The 24,827-nt window shown below is 44.6% G+C and overlaps 1 protein-coding gene across 1 annotated transcript in view; it reads left to right on the plus strand.

The window, feature by feature from the left end:
- Window positions 1–3,284: 3,284 nt before the first annotated feature.
- Window positions 3,285–24,827, plus strand: part of LOC146186157 (uncharacterized) — an 85,884-nt gene continuing 64,341 nt past the window's right edge. The window contains exon 1 of the mRNA XM_084605632.1: window positions 3,285–3,407. Within this exon, the coding sequence (XP_084461758.1) occupies window positions 3,353–3,407 (55 nt within the window). The 5' untranslated portion in view covers window positions 3,285–3,352. The remainder of the gene's footprint in view (window positions 3,408–24,827) is intronic.

Raw genomic sequence — 24,827 nt, forward strand, 5'->3', positions numbered from 1 at the left:
TTGTCTCATTGTTCTCTTTTGCTCTGGATTTCAAGCAGAATAATTAATAAATGTTTTCTCAAATAATGCATACACTAGTGTCAGTCTTTCAACTTCGAATTGATAAAAGCACTAGCTGAAAGCGGCAACAGCAACAGTAGTGGCCACTGACCTTTCATGTATAATTTACCATTATGAAGGATGAATTGTAAAGCGAAGACATTGTAAAACTTTTTCTCTGAATCAATGCAGTCGCGCCGCGCTGTACGATGAAGCAATTTACTTATATCCTACTTAATCGGGATGTGAAACAGTGGTTTTAATGGTTGAAACAAACGAGCGAGGCGCAGCATTCACAAAACATTCACTGCTCAATCAATCACTGATTTCGACAGTACGCAAAAGCGACACTTCAGGCAAGCCAGAAAGTTACCTTCTCATGTCACGTCAGAAAGTGCCCTACAGTAGACCTGCGTATTTTATCATGAAGAGAAGGCTATAATGGAGAGCTGAGATAGGCTCGAGGAGGGCTCGTGTGCCCCTCGCACTTACCTGAGCCTTCCTCCTGACCCTGCTCCCACGAAAGTAAGTTTTATTCCTCGCTGAAAAAAAGAAGTTTTTAGACATTTCAGTCTATACCATGGAAGAATGCAAACATTATCCTCATTCACAAGAAAGGGGTCTCTAAGGACCTTAAAAATTACAGATCATTCAGCTTACTGTCTGTTACGCATAAGGTATTTACTAAGGTAATCGCTAATACAATCAGGACAACCTTAAACTGCAATCAAGCAAAGGATCAAGCAGGGTTTCGGAAACGGTACTCTACTATCGATCATATCCATACCATCAATCAGGTGATAAAAAAATGCTCGGAATATAACCAGCCCTTATACATAGCATTCATTGGTTACTAAAAAGCATTTAACTCAGTTGAAACCTCGGCGGTGATGCAGGCGTTGCGAAATCAGGGGGTAGACGAGCCCTACGTGAAAGTGCTGGAAGATATATATATATAGTGGCTGCACAGCAACCATAGTTCTGCATAAAGAAAGTAACAAAATTCCCATAAAGAAAGGTGTTAGGCAAGGAGACACAACCTCCCCAGTACTATTCACAGCTATCGGACGCCCCGAGATCGAACCCTACCGCCTGAACTACCGTTCCCTTCTAGAAACTGATGCTAACACATAGATGATATTTGCCAAGTATGGCTCGCTTAGTGGCCTGGTTAGAGCAATGTGATTCGAGTGACGACCTAAACAAATGAAGATTATGTCTACTCCCCTTTATCCCCATCCATGGCCATGAGCCTTCCCATTCAATAAAGGACATTCAATCAATCAATTCACAGCTTGTTTAGAGGAAGTGTTCAGAGACTTGGAATGGGAGCAGTTAGGTGTAAGGGTAGATGGAGAATACCTCAGTAATCTGCGATTTGCTGATGACATTGCCTTGCTAAGCAACTCGGGGGATGAACTGCAAATAATGATTGATGACCTAGACAGGAAAAGTAGAAAGGTAGGCTTGAAAATCAACATGCAGAAGACTAAGGTAATGTTTCACAGCCTCGGGAGGGAACAGCAGTTTACATTAGGTAGCGAAATACTGGAAGTAGTAGGCGAATACGTCTACTTAGGACAGGTAGTAACCGCATATCCGGGCCATGAAAAGGAAATAATAAGAAGAATAAGATTGGGATGGAGCGCATTTGGCAAGCACTCGCAGATTATGACTAGCAGCTTACCGGTATCGCTCAAGAGGAAAGTATACAACAGTTGCATCTTGCCTGTACTCACCTACGGGGCTGAAACGTGGAGGCTAACCAAGAGAGTTCTACTTAAGTTGAGGACAACCCAGAGGGCTATGGAACGAAAAATGGTTGAGGTAACATTAAGAGATAGAAAGCGTGCAGAGTGGGTCAGAGAAATAACTCAAGTTACCGACATTCTAGTGGAAATTAAGAAGAAGAAATCGACATGGGCAGGACATGTAATGCGAAGAGAGGATAACCGATGGTCGCTGAGGGTAACAAACTGGATTCCAAGGGAAGGAAAGCGTAGCAGGGGGCGGCAGAAAGCTAGGTGGGCGGATGAGATTAAGAAGTTCGCAGGGGTCAAGTGGATGCAGCTAGCACAGAACCGGGTTAAGTGGAGAAATATGGGAGAGGCCTTCGCCTTGCAGTGGGTATAATTAGGCTGATGATGATGATGTCTATCCCAGCTCATTATTCATGGCGTCAGCCATCAAGCGATCGCGAACGAATATTAAAGAGGTTCATCCAACTGTAATAATGTCCTGGCACCGAGTTTAAATTTCAAGTTTCCCCTTACGTCTGCAGTGCCTGCTAATATTTTCAAAGAACGCTGGCAGCAAATTTCGATAATTTGCTAGAGGTAATAAAGTCGCAGTAACGAAATAAATCTTTATAGCTCTAGTTTCACTCACTCACTCACTCACTCACTCACTCACTCACTCACTCACTCACTCACTCACTCACTCACTCACTCACTCACTCACTCACTCACTCACTCACTCACTCACTCACTCACTCACTCACTCACTCACTCACTCACTCACTCACTCACTCACTCACTCACTCACTCACTCACTCACTGAATAGTTTAGTGCACGCCCAGCGGCAACGAGAAGTAAATTATCTTAGCGCAAAGTTCTTTTTCGGAAGTTCTGGTTTTATCAAACGTCCTTTCACAACTCGAGTTTTCGACATATTTAGTCACCATATATGAAGCACTAACACGTTTTCGATTATTATCTTGATGCAGTCCACTCAGTGAATCATTGTATAATTCCGGCTAACCTCCCTGCCCTTCGTTTCAATAAATTCATCTATCTAGCAGCGCAAAAGGAAAGGGGAGTACCGAGAAGAAATTGGTTCCAGGCGAAATCAAGTCGAACGTACTAAAGGCGGAGCTCAGTGCTAGTCCTGTCGTGTATGTGTGTTCTGTTGTGTCCCTGTTTCATTTGCGTTGCCCCTTTCCACAATAAGAAGTTCTGACTCACCAAAACACTGATTTAAGAGATTGAAACAAAACGAGCGAAGCGAAGCCTTTAAAAACCGCTCACTGCTCAATCAAGCGCGCCGTACAGACTGCGCGAGGGTGGAGAGAAGGAGGAGGAGAAGTAGACTCGCGGAGGTGCCTGCCGCGCTCGCGCTTCTCAGAGTCAGAACAAGCCCTCGTGGCCGAACCCGGGCCGCGCTCCGTTCGCTGCTGCGAGCGCGCTGCGATCGCCCCGCACACCTCACGGGCTTCGGGTTGCGGAGGCAGACAGCGGCGAGCTCGGCAACCGTGGCGGGAGCCGAGCCGCTCTCTCGGGCGAGCTTCGTCGCTCCCCGGCCGGCGCCGCGTGCATGGATGGATGCGTACCCGTGCTGCTGGCGCTGTGGGCCTACGCCACGCTGTCCGGTGAGCTGCCGCCGCATCTCGAATGATTTTTTTTTTTCCAGCCTGCGGAAGGTTGCCTTTCTGGTTTGCCTTACCTACGTGAGTGAGCAACGTCGTTCTGGTTTGTGGAGAAAGCTAAATTAAGGCGCGGTTTGCAAAGAGCTGCATGCGTGAAGCACCTGCGCGAAGAAGCGGTATATGCGATGTACTAAAAGTTATTTCGAACTGTTCTTTCTGAAACAAGCCCTCACCTATTTGTCAGCCTTTCAGGAATATTATATATCTGCCCTCACCGGTGACTTGCCGGACTTGCCGGCAGGAAGTAGCCGAGCGCATGGCATACTGGTCATCCATCTCTTTCAGGCCATTAGCTTAGGGAGGCCAGTTTTGCCAGGGATGGTGCGTGTTTTGGTAATATTTTGCGAATGATCTCGATCGAAGCGTAGACACTACAAGGCTGCATTATTTATCTGGCGACAGGCGGTGCAGTGGTATTGTGCACGTTCGAGTTGTTGGCTTCACGGAGATTCTAGTTCACAAGTCCACGCTTTCGGATTGCACGGATGCTTTTGCAGCATTTTCCTAATTTATAACACGTCGCAATGTCGGCATGTGGTGCTGATTGCTGGTGCCACCACAAAGCTGGTTATATTGGTATTCACAATGTCATGTTGTTTAAGTGTTCTTTACGTTTAATGTGTCAGAACATGTAATTCGATCAACCAGCCATTTGGTCTAACACCTTAAAGCGGCCGACGTATTATTGGATGGGCGCATTAAAGACCCTGCAGATGCGCCCACGCGCGGATCGCAAACCCGACGTGGCGAGATAAATAGGCAGCTAAAATTGGCCGAGGTTGCGTAGAACATAATTCCACGCTTAGAAAAAGGAGGCAAATGAAAACTTTTATTTCACGTCACTGCTATACAGTCTCGTAAGAAGGATATCTGGCCTTGCGTGTTCTATCAGAAGTTTCACCGAACCGTAGCGAAGCCGGCCAATCCAGGAAGGAGAGTGAGGGTGCGATGAGAGAGGGCACCTTTTTGGAAGGTTTACAAGTGTTCGCGGCCTTCCCTTCCTTTTGCGAACTTGAGGCAGTGAGGCTTTACACGCCAGCTACAATTGTCGAGCATTGTTAGACCGAGAAGAATCTTGGTCAGAACTTTGCAGAGGTTGCGGAAGATATGTACTTGCATGGCATTGTTTCGTTGGGTGCAGTTAGGGAAGCCCGGGGGCCTTTATCCCATATATCTTTGTGGTGTCCGTCTATTTTATCTTTGTAGGCTATGCCGTGAACCACTGACGTTAGTTCTAGCTATATGTTCGGCACGGTATTGATGCGTGGTTATTACCAGGGGATGACGCCAAGAGTCCGGTCGGATGATTATTGGCGCGCGAAGAAATAAAGTTTTGCACTTCCGAGGGGTTTGTCAGACTTCAAGGCCTCTGCGCGGGGCTCGCCGGGTGGTTCAGCTCTGGGGGGTGGAAGGTGCCTCGTTGCTGCGCTGAATTTGCAGCTTATTAAAAATATTATTGGCGCTTTGAGTCGTGACGCGTCTTGTATCATTGGCTCACATAGGCGATAATCACTGGTTCGTGAAAAAGCTGCTATTAATGCTTAGCCTAGTACTGAAAAAAGGCTGGAGACTATGCCACTAACTTGGCCCTTCTTTCCCTGATTTCCTTTCTTCTTTCTTTTCCCTTTCCCCGCAAGTGGGCTAGTGGACAGGATATTAGTACGTTTAAACTTGCTTTCATCACTTTGAGCTGTTCTCTCTCTTTTTTTTTTTCAGTCATCATACAACTGACACTGTTGTCAGTTTTTCACTTTGCTCTTTCGTTTTGTATTTTTTAACGGCACTCGCATCGTAATCTCCATCTGATGTAGCAAGCAGAACTTTCCATCTTTCGGTATCGCTCATTTCTGTCTAAGAACCTTTATTTCACACCGGGTCGTTTTTTAAAATATATGGTATTACATTTTCTCTTTATCGCGTTATGCGTCACTGCCTTCTTCACGGTGTTGCCTCCAACCGGCTTTTAATTTCTGGTCAGGCTGGTAAATGTGAGTGTAAGTGATTCTCACTATTTCTAACAGGGCATGTTTTCTTGCATTTCATGCAGCGTTTTTCAAAATTTCTATTGAGCTAAAAAGGGTTACATTCATTCATTCATTCATTCATTCATTCATTCATTCATTCATTCATTCATTCATTCATTCATTCATTCATTCATTCAAAGGAGGCGCTGGTCGCTATCTCTCGTACACTGCATACATTGGAAGTGCCTTCATTGCAGGTTTTAATTAGGATGTAGCGATATAAGAGCTAGGTATTTCTGCTGATCAATTGCGCCCGTATATCAAATGCGAAAATTATATGTTTAGCTATTCTGTCAAGCCAGCAATTTCTTGTCTCGATAAAAAAAAAAAAAATTCCGCGCTACATGATACCACGTACCGGTGTTCGAAACGTCAATGTACGCAGCCTTCGCGCAGACGGAAGTATTAATGCGCATCTGACAGAATTAACTGCTATTGGCGATGTGCGTGAGGCCGCCGTTGCTGACTGCGCTCTGCGCTTACCCCAGAACAGTCATCTAGTCATGAAAATCGAGCGTGTATATTCGCGGGGATGCTCTAATATCTTAAGCTCTTTCCATAGAGGATTTTTATGCTGCGCCGTACCGTATAACTGGCGCGCTGATTGCAATATAAAGGGTTGGCCTTTGTGCGAAGAGAAGGCTACGGGAAATACGACGGCGCAAAGGAACGGCCTCGGGAGCAAATTTTCGCTGATTGATCCGGATGAGCAGCCAAATGCACGTGCTACACGAGGTTGGAATACGAAACGAACATAAGCATCCATCGTGGGCCGAGAGAAATCGTACTCCGTTTTTGATAACATCTGAAATAAATATGCGTGGGGAGCATTTCTAGGTTCGTTGCACAAGCGACGATTTGCAGCTGTAATGTGAGAATAATGTGAAATGGAGCGAAGCGTATGAGGCCGCCCGCAGAGAATACCTTTTAATAAAACATTTTGTTTTTTCGACTCGATATCTTATGTAATCTATGTTAAGTTTACGTTATTTTATTTCGCACTTTATTTTCTTCTTACTGTGACACATGAAAGCGCTAGCAGACATTAAATGTTTGCCACAATGTCGAAAAAAATCCACATTGCAAAACGCATTTAAAAACGGACGTCTTTTTCTGCTGATGATGCTAAAAAACTAGACGTTAACCAGCAATAACACAACGTTTGCATCGATCGGCTCGACTGTGCGCCTACATGTTAACCAGTAATAACAAAACATTTGCTTCGATCGGCTCGACTGCGCTCCAATTACATTTTCTTTTTAATGCCATACCTCAGGTGAAATGCAAAAGGGCGCTCTGTGCCTTGCGAAGTCAGCACACGTTTAAAGTAAGTTGGGCCGCCTCCTACGGCATCAGCTTCCAAGTATGAACATCGTCTCTCAGGTCAGCTTATTCGCGACGGCAAACAAAGCGCCCCACAATGTCAGTAAAAATTGTAATGTACTCTCCACAAATCATTGTGAGGAGTGCTACAATCGCTAAATTCGCAATGCGTTGCTAACTTCTGCCGCATGTTAAACAAAGGGGGTACACGAATCACTAATGAAAGGGGTGTTGATCACAACAAAATGCGAAACTAAAATAGCACTAGGTGTCTTTCAGGTTGCAGAGCTGACCTTGAACAAAGCAAAACAAAAGAAGAAACAAAACAGCATAAGAACGTGCGCGCTTTGGTGCGATATTGCGTACTTCTGCTCCTTCAAAAAAAAGAAAAGAAAAAAAGAACTCAAAAGAAAACTCTTTCTGCCATTGAGTTTCTCTCAAACGTTGAGCGGTTCTACGACCTCTCACTTCCAGTTCGGTCCTTTTCTCTGCTTTTTTTTTTTTTTACATTTCCAAATAAACCGGGGACTTTACTCCGATAAAATATTAAAATAAAAAGCCTACGCCCAGCGTGGCGCAGCCGTTTTTCAAGAACTTTAGCGCATCTCGGCTGGCGGCCACTCGCGACCAAGCCAAGTGCTCGGCGAATCGCCTCTCGCACAGGCTCTCTGCACACGGGCACAGGCGATGAAACCACACACTCTGGTGGCCATTTGTCGAAAGCTCGTGGGCAGCTGCTGACATTGCGGGGAGGGGAAAGGGGGGGGGGGGGGACGCGACACTTTGCGCTGTTTACTGCGAGGTCCGCGCAGGGGCATGCAGACGCAAACGATTGTGCGCTGTTTTGGAAGTGCGCTAGATTTTGCGTCGTGGAATAAACTCGCCCATCTAGCTTCTCCGCTCGAGGGAGTGTAATTTCTGCACATTCGTTTGTTTTAGATGAGCACTGACGTCATGGCGCCGTTACCCACTCCACCTGCATGCCAAGAGTCGGTGGGGCCTCGTGTCTGGTGCGACCTTTGACGTTAGCGAGCATAAAAATGCGCCTAACAGCGGCAGGAGCACTTCGTTTCTAAGTCAAGAGCTGGTTATCGACATAGGGTGATCAATACGTATTTACCGAGTGTACGCCGAATTTAACTAGTTTTCTTTTAGTCATTTCTTCGTAACTCACTATAGTGAAATAAGGTCAGTCACTCCTTATTGTCGAACGGTACCGAATCACTTTTTGGCACCACGACGCGTTGCCCATCCCGCATCACGGTATCGGATATCCGTTCCGGATGCGTTTCATAACAGCATATAAGGTGCAAATTATTAACGTTCGCGCCGCACTTTGGTGTCAACCACTCAACGCTTGCTGTTCTTGCATGGCCGCAGAGATCTCGCGCAGAAGACGACATAGCGCCGGGTATCTGAGGTTCGAGGATCGATTTCATGTCACGTACGTCAAATAATATATACTATCTGATCAGGTAGCGCCGCACAGCAGTCTCGCTCATTATTCTTGCAATTCCTTTCCTTTGTCTCCATTCTATTGATGGTTTAGCTGTCTCAAAACATGAATCAAAGCGAAGTAAGCAAAGCCGAATATTGCTGTCTTCCTTAATCATACTGGTTGCCCTCATCTTTCGGCCTAATGTCACTCGATGTAATTGTCGGCGCAGGATTATTTTACGCCGTGCAGTTTGATTGAAGGTTTTCGGAACTCTAGCGATCAGGAAACTTCTTGCTTGCTTCCTTACAGGGAAATGTTTGTGCCCGGCGCAGTTGTTTAATTTACTGTTCATAGCGACCTGATATTTCGATAAATGAAATCAGTATTGTCTTGGGCCAGAAATGCTTCGTGCTTATAATGGCTCCAGTTTATGGGACGATGAAAGGTCTCCGTTTTTACAAGTGTACTATTCAATTAATTATATATATATATATAGTAGATGCAATAAGGAAGATAACTTTCATTCTGTTAATTGCTTAAAGGGCACAAAGTCTGAACCTTCCCAGTCAGAAAAAACTACAGAAAAGTTTCTGATCTTACGACAGAATTTCTGTGCGGTTTTTGACGGGAAACCTGTTGTGACAACAGAACATTCTGTAGTAACATCAGAAATTTCTGTAGGTACAACAGAAATGTGCTACAGAACTATAGACAACAGAAATATACTACAGAAAAACTACAGAACTACAGAAAAGTACTACAGAACTACAGAAAAATCTGATGGTTACGACAGAAGTACAGGATATTTTGTCGTATTTTTGACACAGTTCTGTAGCTTTTTTTTCGACTGGGTTAGAATTAATATGTTTCAATCAATCAAACGTCAGTAGACCAAACTTGAAACAAGAGCGTAGAGCACGGTTAACCGAAGAAAAGGATATAAACATGGAGTAATACTGTGAACACAGACGCAGAAATGCACTAGCACGTGTGAGTGAGGTTCGTAGATGCCCTAGAATAGTTTGAAAAATAACCCGTAAAGATCGACGACAGTACAGTGGTTACTATCCCCCCCCCCCCCCCCTTCCCTCTGTCGCCGTCCCATTTTTTTTTTCGCATGCAAGTACGTTGTTGGATTATCGAGTTAGTGCAGTTTTTATTAGAACCTCGTCAAAGAAAGGCACACCTCGGATTACACACTGTGCCCATTTGCCTGCACATTTCCATGTTTACGTACAGCAACTCAGCCGCAGCAAAGTGAGTATTAAAACATGAGCGGAGTGACATGCGACTTTTGTCTTTCTCCCCTTTTTTGTTTTTACTCCACTCGAGAGCGGTAACCGAGAAAACTGGACAGTTAACTGCGCGTGGTCCGCAATGGTTAACATCTTGGTTTGCGTCGCCTCGAGCCGGGCTGAGAAACGGTGTTGCGACAGAGGTTTGCCACCGGCTGTCTCCTCGCTTGCGAAACCTAATCTCCAAGAGCGGAAGACGACAGCGTTGCTTTTGTCCGAGCGGCGACCCGTGGGGTTAAAGCACAATCAAAACAATAGAACACCTTGGTGCCGCGTTACCGCTTCCGTCTTGCGCATTTGCCACTAGGAAATTCGTAATTTCAGAATCAGACAATGAAGCCTAACTACTCAGATAGTGAGACCTAACTAAACTGCAAGCATACGCATCTCCGCTGTTACAGAGCCGGTGCTTTCTTCTACCGCCCTCTGAGCTGAAAGCAAGATCCCAAATTGGGAAAAGTACGCGCCATTTCACTTGTTCCTCGACTGACTTTTTTTTTTTTTTGACGGTTCTAGTTTTTTTGACGGTTTTTGACGGTTCTAGTGGGGATGGGGGTGGTGGTGTTAACGAGGAGAGAAACGCGGTGAGGCCACAGAATCTCTGGTGGCTTACGATGCAGTTGTGTATAGCTACCAAGGTTGGCCTAAACTTTAACCCTAATGAATCTTGAGCTAAGGGAATGCACTACGGTCACGTCGGTGCTCCCGAAACTAGTTTAGGGACCGCCGCCGCCGTGGTTGTTTTGTGAGCTATACGGCTAGGGGGCACTCGATAACACCTGCTCTGTTTTGTTCATGAATAAAATGCGGCGCATGGGTTTAACGTGTGACCCCAATCGCAGCGCCGACGTACGGTGATCAATGTGAATAGGATTTCCGCGATACACGCTAGAAACAGGACCACCAGAAGTACAATGTACGTTGTAGGGCGTAGACTGGCGGAACTGGTTCATCCTTCCAGAATTCTTTCAGGAGAACAGCGTGTGTGATAGCGACACATGACGACAGTACGGTCTATGATTGATGACAAAAGGATGTGATTGAGAGCTCGCGAATGTTTGTGGTAGCTGCTTGTGTTTGCTGCGTAAGTTCGTGGCGTGGGCTCTCGCTTTGGCGGTCGTGGATATCACTGACGCGTTATTATGCGTTCAGGGCTGTAGAGTTTGTTTTCCTCTGCTGTAAGAAGTTGAAGATTTGCGGCGGTTAGGGCCAGGTGAGGTTAGTTTGATGCTCCGGATAGTCGAAAGATATTGCGGTACTGCCCCAATTAATTAATTATTAATTAATATATAATTAATTATTATTTATAATTAATAATTTATGCACATGTCTACGTTGCACATTCGGTATTATTGCTGGGGCATTTCAACACAGTGCCCCATACTCAAGAAAGAAAAGTCAGGGACAAAAAATAAAATGCCAAACACAGCGCATGGATAATTTTTCAGTGCACATAATGCCGACTGTTTGGAGCTGGTTACATAAGCTGATAAGGCGAGATGCGAAGGATTTTCTGCAGTTCAAAAGGTATCGACTAGCACTTCAATATACGATTTAAATAATCCATTTGGTGCTATACTGATATTGTCTGAATAAAACGTTTCTCCTAAATAACCATTTGCAATAAATGTTTTGCAATTCCCAGCATGCGCCCAGACTGTCGCTACAATGCACGGCTCGTTTTCAACGGTAAATAGAGAGTCCAAATATAGCCCGGTACTGTTCATTAGGACTGAAAAGTGTTGCGGTAAGACATTGGGTAATATTTTCCCCATGCAGTGTATTGTACTTTAGACTTTCATATTGAAACCACGAGAGAAGGCATTGCATTCCATGGCAGTTTCCAACGCTCAGCTGCGATAAGAACGTGGCTAAGAAGCAGAATTGATCGTTGAGTAGTTTCGAGTACATTTAGCAGAACCGGCCTTTAGAGCCTCTCCTTGAGATGATACCATCGGTCATATACTTAAGTAGCACACCCTTCTGAAAACTAGTCGCTTTGCGCACATTATCTAATGACAAGTTAATGCACGTTTATTTCATACTTTTTGTAGGATATCCCTTCGTTAAATACACTTTTATTGATTGCATTCATAGGAACATGTTATTTCCGCCCCGCCTTGCTAGGAAGGGAAGAGCTCTTAATTACTTCTGGTTCAATCGAGAATGCATGGAATGAGACTCTTTTCTGTTTTGGTGGCCTAGACTAAGGCCTTAATCGGTGCTAAGATGCATTAAGAACAACAGTAGTTCGTCTCACCGTAATGTAGTGAGTGACCCGAACTTGCTTCCCGAACTTGGATTGGCGGCACCTCGTACTTTTCTCTCCTGGCAGACTAATCAGTCAGGCACGGATTTTCCACGCTTAGCCAACTTCCCTTCTTCGTTCTCGAAGCGCCAGTAATAACGTCACTTTGGCCTTTCTACGTCTCACTGGTCAGAAGGAAATGCGTTAAGTAGTGTGATTTTAGTTTTTTTTTTTTTTTTTTCTGTGTTTCTTTCTTCATCGAGGTGGATAATGTTGGGCTAGGCTCGACAAGGCCTAGTAAGGAAAGGTCAGACGCCGGAGATTTGAGCCTTACGACCTGGTTAAGGGCTTGGCCAAAGTATATGCGCATATAGTTATGCATGCGGACGACTTCCATGGAGGAACGTATATCTATAGTTTGTTTCTGTCTTGTGTCTTTCGACTGCTGAATCATTTTTGGGGCTCTGCTGGGAAGGCCTATACTGGGTTATCACTTACGCTGTAAACGCGGCTTCCAAAAATCATAAAGAGCTTAGCGCTGCAATGTTCATAGGGTGTATGCTCCCTTTTTTATCCGTTACATATTTTTTCTTTCCTTGCGTAGTCCACACTGACCGTTCTTATCCCCTTTGCTTTCTCCTGTACCTCCACCCTCCTGCGGTCGTCTACACTGTCACAGTAAAGAGGAAATACGCGTTATCCGGTAGTCAGGTCTCCGGAAAACAAGAGCGCGAGGCGAGAGGAGGTGTAGAGCCTGATAAACAAGGATGCCGAGGACGGTGGTTCAGGAGCGCGCGATGACATCGTTAAGCGCAGGCGACGCAGAAGCCGTTGCGGTCCCGGCTACGGTCGGAAGACAGACTCCGCTCCAGTTTCCTTCCGCTTTTTTGCTTGTTTGTTGTTTGTCGTTGAGACACACATGCTGGGCACACCGCTGGGCGAACTTCCTACACGGAACTAAGCTAAAGCCACGTACGTGATCGATAAGGCTTCAAGGTGGCTGACCGCTCCAGCAGCTATGAGACGCAACGAGCTGACCTCTTGCGAGGGCCAACGAAATGGTATCCTTTTTGCTTGCGTTGCACGTCTGTGAGTTTCATGGCGTCAGGATGCCGAAGTGGAGCTTAAGCATGAATGTCTGATCAAGTTACACGGTTCGTAAGATGCATTTATTTGTATGTTTCGGAATTCGCTTATGGTAAAATTTTTTTGTATGCTTTCATTTACGTCCTGACGCATTCTACCGAATTTGGACGCTGCGCGATAATTCATTCGCGCATAACTCGATTTTATTATGTACAGCTTTCGTGGCCTTAGTTGGGACGATTTCAGAGGGCAACACTGCGTTTGTGACGTCACACACATTACACCCGCGTTGCTGTCCGCTACCTGCGTGATCATCATATTTGGAGAATAGTATTAGGCTATCTCAGCCATTTTATGTATACTGCGTCATGAATTCCACACTTTATTTTTATCATCCAACGCGGTTGCGAAGGGTTTCCGAAAATATATGTGACGTCACCATATCGTCAACTGGACCGCCGTTTCTGGCCACGAAACCAGTGTCAGTTTCGATTTGTTGTTCTTTCATTTTAAAAATAGTTCTGCTTGGAATTTCAAAAAGCGACTTCTTTTTTTTCGGATTCAGGACACGTAACCCAACATGATAAAAAAAAGAACACCGGAGTTGCCCTGTGTGTTTATTTAGATCACGGAGTCATGGAGGATGGTGTACGAACTCAATGTCACAGAACGCAGACTCTTTGAGTAAGAGTTACGCATTATCTTCGCTTCCAATTCATCTCCGTTCTTTTTATTTCTTCTTTTTTTTTTTTTTTGTGCAGTACGTGTGGGTGACGCGTAAAACTGTGGCTCGCGACTGGTGGTAACTGCAGCCGGAGAGTGCAGTCGGCCTCCCCGTCTGCTCGCCGTGTGTCCCTGCAAAGTCGTCGCGCCGTGAATTCATTTTCTCGCAGCGTTTGCATTAATACATAATCCGCTGCCAAATAATGATATTGAAAAAAAAAAATGTGCCCGAAATCGCTAGCTGGGCGGGCAATAGGACGAGAATGCATTGTTCGAAATTATTCTGCGTTAACAAGTGCCCTGTTTGTTATTTCAGTCGTGTATGTCGGTATGAAGATATGTGAAGCAATATGGGCGCGTTGTCATAAATTTTATGACGTTTGCGATCAGGTATATGCAACGAAATATCTCGGTTACATCGTAAGTCTTTGATAGTTAGCTAGCTTAGTGCAATGCTGCGTGTTTTCGTGGGCAATAATTTTTCAGATCACTTCATAGGTCTTGGGCGCAAAGTAAAGAAGGAGATGACGGGCGTGAAGTACAAGACAACAAATGAAACACGGCGCTTCAAGCGATTGTCACATGCATTTAACAGCGTGTACGGTGTTTGTTGACAGCAGTTTCGGTAGTTGGCCTTGTACCGAAGCACTTAGGTTTTGCCGAATGTTGTAAGAGCTCGTTTTATTTCGTTTATTCAATTAATGAGTGCACACACTATAATACGCTTCATCGGCACGCTAATGGGGTCCATGTGGTATTGTTAAAGCATAAGAATGCTTACGTTTTGCTTTTATGACTATACAACGCAATCGCGTTGTATAGTGTCCCGTTCGCATCTAGCATTCACTTTGTCCACCTTTAACCAGTATGAACGAACCAGCCTTCGTGGCCTGTTTGCAGCATATCCATCCTTACCCCGAATTAACTTAATTGACTTTTCTTGGTTAAAGCAACCATCTTGAAAAATTCGATGTCCACCCGAATATTTCGACCTGCTCCTCAATTTTATTGCGCCATCGGGATTTTTTCCTCACGGCTAATGACGTTGACGGCAACGCCTGATTTTCTACTAAATGAGACCCTTGACGATGCCGGTATAAAATTTTGTGAATCGGGCCAGTAAACCAATACGCCTATATGAGAGCTTTGCTGTCACGATGCAGTGGCCAGCGGAGCAAAAAATTCGCGCTGGATGTCGAAGAAGTGTGCTTGCAAGGCTGACGCATGGCGAAATAATAGGAGTAGAGAAAAAAAAGGAGGTCGAATGCTTATTGAAGTATTTGATCAGCCGGTGAAGCATGTCCACCGTGAACTGGGCCCCACATTATCTATATCGCTTGACTTTTGTTTCTCCCGGGCGGCTGCTGCGCCATCTTTGTTTTATTTCTGCAATACTTTCATGTCTGTGCTGCACGCCACAGTAGAACAAACCGGCAGGAGCTGAAAAAATAAAAATCGCTGCCTGGAACGTCGGCCATCCTTGCAGCGACGGATGGCCGACGGATGGCCGACGGATGGCCGACGTCTTTGGCCGGACGCACTTTTTACGGGCGGATTTTAGTCGTCGCTTTATTGGCGTTTCACGAGGCTTATATACAAGACTACATCACAGTATAGAGGCTATACTGCTACGCCGATAATCTAGTTCACCATATATTAGCTGAAAATATATTCAAGCGTTTCCTCGCATTTAAACAAATACTCCACCCTTTTGCCACCGTTTCCTCCTTGTCAGGACCGCCGCTGATGTGGAAGATATCACAGAAGTAATTTGGGGTGTACTGAGCGGGTGTCTTGAAGTTTATTTAATATTTTACCAATGTAAGACACTAGAACGTTAAGCGTCTTAGTCCTCCTAGACGCCTTTTATTAACTTCGTAAAGAAGAAATATTATTCCGGATGAATACTATATAATCAGGTTTTCAAGGAAGACATCTTGCTCTTCAGAGGAAATAATAGCAGTATATTTCTGGCAGGGATGCACAAAAGTTTCTGAAAAGTGTTACAACTATTGGAAAAAAACAGCATCGGAAGGCCGGGAATTCTCGAGCAAACGTCTGGCGGACATTAGAACTGATTTCTATTTCAAAGGTGCATATAGCCCTAGAAATCATGAGAAAAATAGTGGCACTATTGGTGCAAAATGTGTCGGCATATAAATGCTAAACGACGCGTCACTATGCTCTTGGCTTCGCAAAATGTCATTTGATGCCTTAACTACATTATTAAAAAAAAGCACTTTAATTATAACATCAAGGACGCGAAAAGGACCTGAAACAAAGACATCATATCCTCAGTGCAGTGCACTCTCCGGAGAAGCTGTGCGTTCATTGTGTAGAAAGTATGTCATATATAGCTTGTGGATGCTTTAACCGGCTACAGGAAACAATGCATAATCATGTTATACTAAAGGAATGAGAAAGTGAGATAAGTGGGCGTATTATAGTCTGTTTTTTTTTTTTATGCTTTAGAATGTAACGCCCCCGAAAGCTCTCATTAGACGGCGCTGCTTGGCTATTTTCAATGTTCTTACAAAGATCCGAAAAACGAATGCTTGAGAGCGTAGCGAATCATAGGAACAACCGTGTTTGCACGTTCTTCTTTTGCCTTTCAAGAAGATTAGCGCACATAATAAATTGTTCGTGATTAAAATGCAGAATTGTTGGCAGGATGGTAAAGTAAAAAATAGGCGCTAGAGAAAGAGCGTTATGCAAAAAATGATGTGATTGTAACAGCATGCACGCGGAAGGTGAATTTAGCACGTATTTTGTTAGCATAAGAACACCCGCAATTAATAAGGACAGCGAACAAAAAGAAAACGCAAGGAAAACATCGAAGAACCGTAATTTATGCAATTATCAAAAAGTTCTTGCACTGATCGCAGGAAAAAAATCTCTTCAATCACGATAACTGACAGTTCTGTTATAGGGTATCGATATAATACTAGAGCAGCGATATTTTGGTTAATTTGTAACGTAATACAGTTATGTGTTCCGCGGCAGTATTTTGCCTTTTTTTTTTGTGTAGTATAGTATGTGGCTAGCAGGATACCATAATTTGATATATATGTCTGGACCTCAAGCGTCTGGCCTCCCGTCAGAGATACCGCTCAACAACACTATATATAAAAAAAGAACGTCTCTGGCAACTGAATAATTTCGTGCTCGTGTTCCACGTGTGGGCCTTACATAAACCAGAACCTGGTGCTTGAGAAGCATCCATACTGTGCTTAAAAGGGAGGCAGCATGTACTGGTGCACTAAGTCTACGGGCAAGTGCAGGCGTAAACGCATTTCGCCTTAGAAGCCATCACGTACGTACGCGCGTAAGCTTCTTCTTTTCAGCTGCACGCCAGGCCAAAACGCATTATAGAGGCTAGAGCTGCTGTTCTAAAGAAGGCCTAGACGTGACGCGCATGGGCATTTTTTTCTTACTTTACTAGACTCCTCTTGAGCTCTGGACATCGTCGTAAGTGACTTGGTTACTTTTAGCAACGTGGCAGGAATACACGAAATTGTGTCTGACGCTAATCGAACTTCTGAAAACGCCGCTTACCGACAGTAAAAAGATAACAGCTTTGGGACATCACCGAGACGTTAATGCAACGTTGATGCCGCGCTAGATTGAGCATGTCATCAAATTTATGCCAGAATAATTTCACGTCTGAAACTTGCCAGTGCAATTATCAAAACTTTATTTTCGCAACGTTTCCTTACGGGACAGCCTTTTTCGCTTTCCCGTTCAGATAATGGTCGCACGACTGAAAGATTATGGCTTTGGGGGGAAAATACGCATATTTCCTGGGTGTTATGGTGTGTGTTCTGAAAACAAAGAGACGACGTACGGTTGGGATTTCATGGAAACTTTTGTCATGTATTGTGTGTGTTGCCTGCGCAGACGCGAGTGGCAAAACTCGGTTCCGGTAAGCTTTTTGCGGCTCGAGAAGGACTGCGGTCGCTGGTAGCCGGAATAGGAAGAGCCTGAATCGCGGCGCTACTACCGTCAGCGATTAGAATCTAATCCCATGGTGGGCTTTTTTGAACAATAAGAAGGTTTTTCTTCAATCATAATGGGTACCGAAAGAAAACGTCCAAAGGATTTGCCGAAAGTTTCTTTGTATATAGATAGTGCATCAAGATGCATTCGCCGAATCGTTCCTGGAACTTCCAGCTTTCACAAAGCTGGAAAATGGAATGAATTCCTAAGCTGCTTGTGTTCGGTCATCTCGAGACCCGGACATTTGAGTCAGCTTACCTTCAAAACACACACACACACACACACACACACACACACACACACACACACACACACACACACACACACACACACACACACACACACACACACACACACACACACACACACACACACACACACACACACACACACACACACACACACACACACACACACACACACACACACACACACACACACACACACACACACACACACGCACACGCACACGCACACGCACACGCGCACGCGCGCACACACACACACACACACACGCACACGCACACGCACACGCGCACACACACACACACACGCACGCACACGCACACGCACACACACACGCGCACACACACACACACGCACAAAATAACGGCTTGAGGGGCTAGTTGGTGTTGCATAGATTCAGAAATAAGTATTCGGCATAGTATTCTCTTCTCTTGTGTTTGTGTTTGTTGCGCCACATTTCTGAATACTATGCACACGCACGCACACGCACACACACACGCGCGCACACACACGCACACGCATACACACACATATTACACACACACGCACACACACAAAAGCAAGGGGCCCGTGTGCTGTGCGATGTCAGTGCACGTTAAAGAACCCCAGGTGGTACAAATTTTCAGAGTCCTTCACTACTGCGGCTGTCATAGCCTGAGTCACTTTGGGACGTTAAACCTTACAAACCAAACCAACCAAACACACACGCACACACATACACACACCGCACACGCACGCACGCACGATTACAGTCGCTGAAACGGACGAAAGCGTAGCATGATGTCTGTGTAATTCTTTAGAACTTACGATGCTGTTCAACAAGAAATGAGAAGCGCAAGCAACAACATCGTTCGATGACAATCTGCATAGTACTTGCAGCAATGCAAGACGTTCTTACCTCCGCCGCTATGATCAAATTTGCGCTAGTGGACACTGTCCAGGTTGGGTTACGCACAGACTAAATATCTCCAAAAGTAAACCATTTGACAGCGCCGTCACAGCTCAACAAGTAGATCACGGGAATAGCCGCTCTTCTGTGACTGCCGCATGCATACGCACGACTCGAGTGGTTTCGAGGACTGCAAGAATGGCCCTTCGAACCTTTGGAACCTTCAATCTCGCTGTAGCTGGCTGGAACTACCGAAGAATGCAAGGTTACTGTTTCAGAGCGGTGACGTTGAGTTCGTTCTTGTAAGCTCTGGCTTCGTGCCTCCCGAAGCGGCAAGAAGTGTGTTCGGCTTCGCCGCGTCCCAGGTCTTTCCGTGATGAAAGATCGACAAGCGGAGTTCCTTTGAAGCTCCGAGCGTTCCGGGCAGCCTTAAAAAGAAAAGTTGTGATGACGGTTGCTTGAGTAACAGAGAGGCTTTGGAGCGTTACGCTGTTCATTACTGGAACGATCTATAACTAAGGGCGTAGTTCTGCTGCCGACCCTACCGGCATAAGGAAGAAAAAGCGGTGCAAGATAGGTCGATATACAGGCAGCAGCGAGAGGAAGAAAGATCGTGGTGTGTCGCGGCATGTATTGATGTTATGTCAAGCATACAGGTTAGCCGGCTAAGAAAAGCTGGCTGGCAAAAAAAAAAAAAAAAAAAAAAGCTGCCCAAGGATGCGGGATCGAATTCCGGCCTCGGCAGCCGCTTGTCATTGGATGCGGAAACCAAGGCGCCTGTGTGATATGCGACGTCAGGACATGTTAAAGAACCCCAGGCGGTCGAAATTTCCGGAGCCATCCACTACGGCGTCTCTCATAGCCTGAGTTGCTTTGGGATGTTAAACTCCATAAAACCAAACCAAACTAATCGCTCTCATATTATCAACTCAGTAACTAAATATCTAACACAGCTGACTCCCGCCGGCATAAACCCGCCTAGCCCTTTTGTAGCTGACCTGTTTTAACACCTCTTATGCCTTGTGCTACTTCTCGGTGTCTTTTTCCTTTCGCGCTGCTTTCAAGAAGTCATTCCTTAAGCCGTGGTGAGCGAAAGAAAGTTCTGTGCAGCTTACAAGGAATACTGTTAACGTATAGTTCGGCAATAGTTAAATTTATCAAGTCATATCAGCGACTGAATTATAAAACAAAGCTTAGTTATAGATGCCTTAACCGTGCGGCTTGCCTCAGGAGAGCGTAGAATGTATTACTCGATTGATGTTCGGCGCAGCAAGCGGGTGCATTGTGCGCAGTTATGGCCAATAATAGGTGATCCGTGGGGGGTCTCAAGGATCTGTTGTGCTGCGCCCGTTTTTAGATCGAACGCCATCATCGCCTTGTTTTTGTTGCACAAGCGCTGCCAACAAACACAATGGGGCGCGAAATCTCCAAGTCAGCGCTAGGCTATTTTAGCCCGTGCTACGTGCTTCGGTCAGCCTTTGTACACTGAGTACCTGCCAATGAGTTCAAGCTCAAAATGCTTTTGGAGCTCGTGCGAAAACTTCACACTGATTAGGAAAGACCGTCGGTGAAAAATGATAAAGGTAGTGCTTACCCGCCGAGCTGCTGCGCGAGAAATAGCGTCTGACCTCAACGCACGAGCGAGCTCCTTGAAAGGGGAGAACCAGGGCGGACGGAATGCTTTTTTCTTTACAATCGCATCAAGAATATTATAAGGGCGAAAATTAGGCTTATAAAAGGTATTTAGTTTTTTTTTTCTTTTTTTTTTAGTGGTTATAACGAAACTCTACTTGTAGAAGGGAAATAAATGTGTCAAATTATAACCACATTATGTGATTTAAATATTTCAGCCTTTTAAATGAAGGGACACAGAGATTACGTAACAAAATAGCATGCAATCGCAATGCATAAGTTCAGCATGAAGATCGGCATAGCTAACATTGCGGTCAGCGACCTGCCGCGCCCTTAGCAACGCCTCACACAATCTAACATAAGACAAGTGCCGAATTACCTTTGCTTAGCTTAGCGGAATGCCATACTCAAGGTGCACCATACAATGACAGTATTTATATATTTATTTACTTATTAATCTATTTATTTACTAACCTCCTGAGCTAGCATTATATAAGGGGGTATAATAAAGATTCAGCAGACACAGTAACAAACAAATATTCAGATATTTCGTACGGGAAGCAAACACGGTCATTACAGGTACAAAGGTGCTGCTCATAGAGCTTTCATAGCCTCGGGAGTGCTTCAGGCTACCAAAAAATGTGTCTTGATCAATCATAGATTCCAAGTTTCCGGTAGTTGATTCCAGTGACGAATGGCGTGAAGGAGCGGTGACTGAAATACAAGGTTTTTACGAGCAAAAAAAAAAAAAAAAAAAAAGGGCTGTACCTCGAGTTAGTGGTCCAGCTGCGGCAATACTTGATTGACTGATTTTATACGTAGCTGAGGAAAGGATTGATGACTACAATAAAGCCTGTGAAAGTTGGAGCAACCTGCTTTGCTGGAGAAGTGGAAATTGAAGTGACCTGTTTCTGATACATATAAATGACATTGTTAACGTACCGAACACTCCTGAAATAATACTATATGCAGACAATACAAACGTGTTTTTTAGTGGGGCACATATTGACACTATAGTTAACAAATGCAATCTTTGGCTGGACGAGCTCTCTGTTTGGTTAAACGTTAATAGAACAGAATTAAATGTAAACAAAACAAAGTTTGTAACCTTTAAACTCAAAAACAAAGTCATAGAAATGGAACAAAGTATTATGTTCCGAAATAATGTCATCCAACGTGCTGAATCTGTGTGTTTCCTCGGAGTCATATTTAATGAAAAGTTGTTGTGAAATGACCAAGTAAACTCTGTGCGGTTGAAAGTCGCACGCTCCATTGGTATCATCAATAAATTTAAGTCTATTCTCCCAATCTGGTTAAAGAAACAACTTTATTTTACGCTTGTACAATCTCATCTTAATTACTGCCTTCTGGTTTGGGGTAGCATATCTGAAACAAATTTGAAATCACTCTTTCTGTTACAAAAAAGAGCAATTAGAGTCATCTCTGGTATTCCATATCTAGAGACCACAGTTCCACATTGGGGTAGCTAAAGATAATAAATATTTATAAACTAATCACACTGCGGCTGGCCAGTCATGCTCACCACTTGTTTTACATGGGGACACTTGCACACATCATGCACACTGTCGAACACCAGAACTACGAACTAAGAAATTAGTCTGTCAGGCCACCCAGAATAAGAACAAATTATGCCTCTCAAGCTACATTGTACCAGGGAACAGTTCTTCTTAATTCTAGTAAACAAATAAAAGATCTCATCCATAAATGCAGAAACGAGCGCTTATTCAAGAAAAAAGTAGCTGAGATGCTTTCAGCAGAACCCTCATAAACTTATACTGATGAAAGCGGGTCTAATGAATGTTGAAAGTGTCTTTTAAACTTCTGTCAACATATCTTTGATGTGCCTATGGTAATTTGCCTTTGTAATTTGTGTGTGTTCATTTCACATGTTCTATTACTGTTGCACATGTTACGCTGTGTTGCTGCGCCAGGTGCACCAAGGGTGATGGGCCTCGTCAGGCTTGCATGCCTTTTGCCCTTCCCCTCAAGTACGTACACATACTTGAAATAAACGTTTTTCCTTCCTTCCTTCCTTCCTTCCTTCCTTCCTTCCTTCCTTCCTTCCTTCCTTCCTTCCTTCCTTCCTTCCTTCCTTCCTTCCTTCCTTCCTTCCTTCCTTCCTTCCTTCCTTCCTTCCTTCCTTCCTTCCTTCCTTCCTTCCTTCCTTCCTTCCTTCCTTCCTTCCTTCCTTCCTTCCTTCCTTCCTTCCTTCCTTCCTTCCTTCCTTCCTTCCTTCCTTCCTTCCTTCCTTCCTTCCTTCCTTCCTTCCTTCCTTCCTTCCTTCCTTCCTTCCTTCCTTCCTTCCTTCCTTCCTTCCTTCCTTCCTTCCTTCCTTCCTTCCTTCCTTCCTTCCTTCCTTCCTTCCTTCCTTCCTTCCTTCCTTCCTTCCTTCCTTCCTTCCTTCCTTCCTTCCTTCCTTCCTTCCTTCCTTCCTTCCTTCCTTCCTTCCTTCCTTCCTTCCTTCCTTCCTTCCTTCCTTCCTTCCTTCCTTCCTTCCTTCCTTCCTTCCTTCCTTCCTTCCTTCCTTCCTTCCTTCCTTCCTTCCTTCCTTCTTCCTTCCTTCCTTCCTTCCTTCCTTCCTTCCTTCCTTCCTTCCTTCCTTCCTTCCTTCCTTCCTTCCTTCCTTCCTTCCTTCCTTCCTTCCTTCCTTCCTTCCTTCCTTCCTTCCTTCCTTCTTCCTTCCTTCCTTCCTTCCTTCCTTCTTCCTTCCTTCCTTCCTTCCTTCCTTCCTTCCTTCCTTCCTTCCTTCCTTCCTTCCTTCCTTCCTTCCTTCCTTCCTTCCTTCCTTCCTTCCTTCCTTCCTTCCTTCCTTCCTTCCTTCCTTCCTTCCTTCCTTCCTTCCTTCCTTCCTTCCTTCCTTCCTTCCTTCCTTCCTTCCTTCCTTCCTTCCTTCCTTCAGTTACGCTTCCCGTGCGTGAGTAGTTCTTTAAGATGAACCGTTCAGCTTTATTTTGGAGAGATTTAACTTTATTTATTAGATAAGCCTAATGTAGAATCCTTATAGACGATCTGTATTCGAGTTTTGAACGAAGTAATGAAGTGTATGCCGTTAGTACCTAGATGAGTTGGCCAACGCAAGTTCTACCTATGAAGCCAAGCGCTTTGATGCTTAGATGATACGACGTTGAGCTTAGAAGTTCAACGTCGTATCATTATGAAGGCTCCATAAAAAGTTGGAGAGTAAATTATTGCCTAAGTACTTTACGTTGGACACAAATTCGACCGAACGTAATAGCTTCCGTTTTAGACACGTTGGTCTCCATTTTTTAGTGTCTACACAAATTAAAAAGATTTATCGGGTCCCCTTGCAGACAGCGTACGTATATGATAGTTAATTTGTCTACATACCAAACAATCATCTGCCCATAGACTGCAGACCACAGGTTGTTACTGATGTCATTTATGTACCTTAAAACCAATATCGGCCCGAGTACAGAACCCTGTGGCAATCCAAATTGCACGAGGGCAAGATCAGATGAATGTATCTTAATGAAATCTTACGATATGATAGAAAATGATACACCCATGTAAAAACATTCGTATTTATGTTCACACTTGGAAAATTAATAATGAGGTGCATATCTTTTCAAAGGCCTTACAGAAGTCTACAAATATAGCATCTACTTGGGACAAAGAGGGAACGGCATAATGGAGATCAGTAGGTAACTCAAAAAGCTGCGTTTCACAAGATTTGCCGTGCAAAATGTCATGCTGCTTGACTAAAGGAAGCCTCGTTTGTCGGGGTAATTCATAATAGCTTATGAAATAATGTGTTCCAGTAATTTGCAACAGGCGTTAGTTAATGATAGAGGCCTATAGTTTGTTGTATTAGACGAGACGCCAGAATTGAAAATAGGGATGACGCAAGCAACTTTCTAATGATTTCGGACATGCCCTATACCAATCGATAGTTTTGTACTGGCCTGGGTTATGAGCAGGCGCTTTGACCCGCTTTCTTCTCTTCTTGAGAGAGAGGTAGAAGGAGTGAGAGAAGTTTCTCACAGACCGTGGCTCGTCCGCTTGGAAACGTCCTGCCCCAAAACGGAGGGCATCGCACTTTTTGTGTACTTCAGGGGAACGTCTTTCAACGGGAACTGTTGGCCCTGGCATGTACGAATCGTTTGCATTACAGCTTGCCCTTCTGTTTATTGGAAAGGCCGAAAAGACAGCAGAGTGGCCAAAGTATGACTTCCCACCCGCGCTACACATTATTATTTTTTTTTTGAGCGCAGCTGCGCATTGCTTCCTGTTCGATAAGCAAATCGCACGACGCACAGTTCGCACCCGGACACTGAACAAAGAAGAGTTTGTAATCATAAAGGGAACGCGAAGAGTGCGAGCCTTTCTGTTAGCCTTCCAGTGCACCTGATACGCCATGACGATCAGTTTTGCTGGGAGATTTGCTGGAATTTCAGTCGTACGGTGTTAGCGAAAAGGGATTT

This window comes from Amblyomma maculatum, chromosome 6 (genome assembly GCF_055883805.1).
Source record: "Amblyomma maculatum isolate TAMU_Amacu chromosome 6, ASM5588380v1, whole genome shotgun sequence".
Classification (NCBI taxonomy): domain Eukaryota; kingdom Metazoa; phylum Arthropoda; class Arachnida; order Ixodida; family Ixodidae; genus Amblyomma; species Amblyomma maculatum.